Source organism: Sinocyclocheilus rhinocerous, unplaced genomic scaffold, assembly GCF_001515625.1.
Source record: "Sinocyclocheilus rhinocerous isolate Xijiao unplaced genomic scaffold, SAMN03320098_v1.1 scaffold3388, whole genome shotgun sequence".
NCBI lineage: Eukaryota > Metazoa > Chordata > Actinopteri > Cypriniformes > Cyprinidae > Sinocyclocheilus > Sinocyclocheilus rhinocerous.
The window spans coordinates 12,811-15,801 of NW_015623487.1; the positions used below are offsets into that span (position 1 = coordinate 12,811).

The 2,991-nt window shown below is 35.9% G+C and overlaps 1 protein-coding gene across 1 annotated transcript in view; it reads right to left on the reverse strand.

Moving 5' to 3' along the window:
* LOC107755283 (programmed cell death protein 5-like) overlaps positions 1-1,490 on the reverse strand; it is an 11,747-nt gene extending 10,257 nt beyond the window's left edge. Inside the window, exon 1 of the mRNA XM_016572069.1 lies at positions 1,284-1,490. Coding sequence (XP_016427555.1) covers positions 1,284-1,349 — 66 coding nt within the window. The 5' untranslated portion in view covers positions 1,350-1,490. The remainder of the gene's footprint in view (positions 1-1,283) is intronic.
* Between the last annotated feature and the right edge of the window lie 1,501 nt (positions 1,491-2,991).

The window sequence follows — 2,991 nt, forward strand, 5'->3', positions numbered from 1 at the left end:
TGAACATTTGGGTGGCATTATGCAAATATTTCCATATAGTGTGGTAGATATGTGGGGGCGTGTTAGAATGAGCCGTTTTAGGGGGGCGTGGCAGAGTCTTAACTTTGATAAAGAATATCTCTTTGGTTTTGAGACTTTAGTCTTTGCAACTTCAGGGATCTTATCTATGCACAATCAGCTTGTAACACTCCAAAGAGAAAGGAAAACTTGAAATCGCATCATATGACCCCTTTAAAAAAAATCACCAACTAACTTACCCCCTGTAAATGGTGAAAATCACTTACGTCCCCCTGAGAAACAATTACCGTCCGAATAGGGCTTTAGGCTGTAAAAAAAAAAAACACCATCTTCTACATGAGCCGTTAGAACTTGGACACCGATAATCACCGCTTGCGACTATATTCTCATCATTCTATTCAAATTAGAACTTTTCAACAGACAGTTAATTGTCCGTGTTTACTAGGAATCACTACAGAACTTCATACTATATTTCATATTAACGTTATTTATTAACAAATTATTATATTTGAAAAGTGTTGTTATTGCTTAAGCATGTTACTTAACATTGCTGAAACAGCAGTTTTGCGTATTTATTTATAGATTAATATATTTTTAGGATAAACATTTCAGCTAGCTTCAGTTCCGTTTACTCTTAAATATATACTACAATCATGAAAATAACTCTTTCTAACTGAACCATGTCCATTATGAAGCTCTGGAGCCCATTACAGTCCATTAATGTCACAAAACCCAACAAACATGAGACGTCGGCCCGACGTGCAGATCATGTCTATATTGCGTCGGTCGGTCCAGGACCGTATCTGTACGTCTAATCGACGTGCAAATCCGGTACGGTATCTGGACGTCTGACTACGACGGCCCTTGGACGTAGAAATGCAGTTCAAAATTTGAACGTCTGACTAGGAGTTTTTTTGGACGTCTGTACAACGTGCAGAACAGGTTCAGGAAATCGACGTAAGAACTTTTTATACAGACGTTGAAATGACGTCGTTTGGACGTACCTTTGCTCAGTGGGAACATTAGCCCGTAATATTTCACACTTGATTAACGTTAGCTCAGTGGCTAAGGTTTGATTTCGGCTCACTAGTTAAACACAGTTTGTATACGTTTAGATTGATTTTAGGGCGGTCCAGACAACAATAAACGCGAATGATGAGGATAGATTTTATTCATAATTAAGGGTCTGACATGTACAGTTCAATATACGTCTAAAAATTGCGATATTATGATATTTTGCTCGTTTCTTTCTCCGGTTCTCTTACCCCATGTTTCGCCTGCAGTTCTGCCATACGTTGCCGCCTAATGGCTTCCAATTCTTCATCAGCCATGATTTTTAAATACACAGCAAGCTTCCGGAGAAAAATACGACACGATTCTCGTGTGTGTTCTGCTTCAGCATGAAGAGATACAGCGAGTGAAGCTACTACTTCTTCTTCTTCCGTTTTTTGGCGTGTTACATCCTGTGTGCATATCGCCGCCTACTTTTGCTGTTATGCAGTCATGGTTTATTTATAATCAATTTCTTCCTTGTCTTTGCTTTTCCTGTTCTTACACACGTATATACACAAATATTACTACTTAAATAATTATTCGATGCTCCATCCCATTCCTTCTCCCCAGGCTCCACCTGGCGCTGCGTGTTCAGCTCCTCCAGACTAAATCCGTGGTCTCCTAAAGATCCAGAATAGAATAGAGCATCCGTATTCTATATTTAAATCCTTTCACTTAACCCAGTAGTATATATGTATTTTATTAATATCCTGTATCACTTAACCCAGTAGTATATATGCATTTTATTAATATCCTGCATCCTTCTCTATCTCTGTTAAACTCATATCCTAATAAGTATTCCAAAACTTTTTGTTTAAATATGATATTAATTCCCTTCTTTCTTCATCATATCTTGTACAATTATATATTACATGCTCCACTTCTTTCTCCCCACAATTCCCACATAGACCAGTCTCATGTATTCCGGTTGAACAGTGAAGCGTTCAATCCGAGTGTAAAAGTCTCATCCTAATAGAATTAGTTATTATAACCTCTTCTTTTCTATTTCTATCACTTACACTTCTTTTAGTATTAATCTTTTTTTTAATATTATATTATATAAATGCCTTCCCTTATTATCTGTATTCCATATGTCCTGCCATTCTTTAATAATATTTTCCTTAATGATAGTTTTAATTTCACCTTTACTTAAAGGAACATTAAAATCTATTACTTCTCTTTTTAAAGCATTTTTTGCTAATTCATCAGCAGATTCATTACCAGCTATTCCCACATGTGCTGGCACCCAGCAGAATCCAACTACCACTCCTTTTCTTTGTATACGCCATAATAATGTAAATATTTCACACCCAGCAGAATCCAACTACCACTGCTTTTCTTTGTATACGCCATAATAATGTAAATATTTCACACATCAAATCTTCTCTAGAAGATTGCAGAGTAATCAATGATGTTAAAACAGAAGCAGAGTCAGAGCATACCACTACTCTGGTCTTACTTCCTCTACCCATGTTAGTCCTATTATGATAGCAACAATTTCAACAGTATATATTGACAATTTAGATTGAAAATCTGGAATATATATTGCTACTCCTGTAAGCCCTGTTTTGGGGTCTTTAGATCCATCAGTATAAATGTGCATACTTGCATAACATCTTTCCTGTATATACTTATTTACATTATATTTAATACTACCCATTTCCTCCCATTCTCTTTTCTTATCCAATATCTCTAAATCAATTTTAACATCAGGGATTATCCATGTTGGCACCTCTCCCCATACAGGTGACACACTACATTCTATATTTGTTATCTGATATTTCTCTGCTAACTGATTTATATTCCATCCATATCCTCTCCCTTTGTTATTTGAGTATTCCCAGCAATTATTTAAAATATCTTTAGCTATATGTTTTCCAGAATAACTCTTTAAAGACAACCAATATACCAAAGACAATT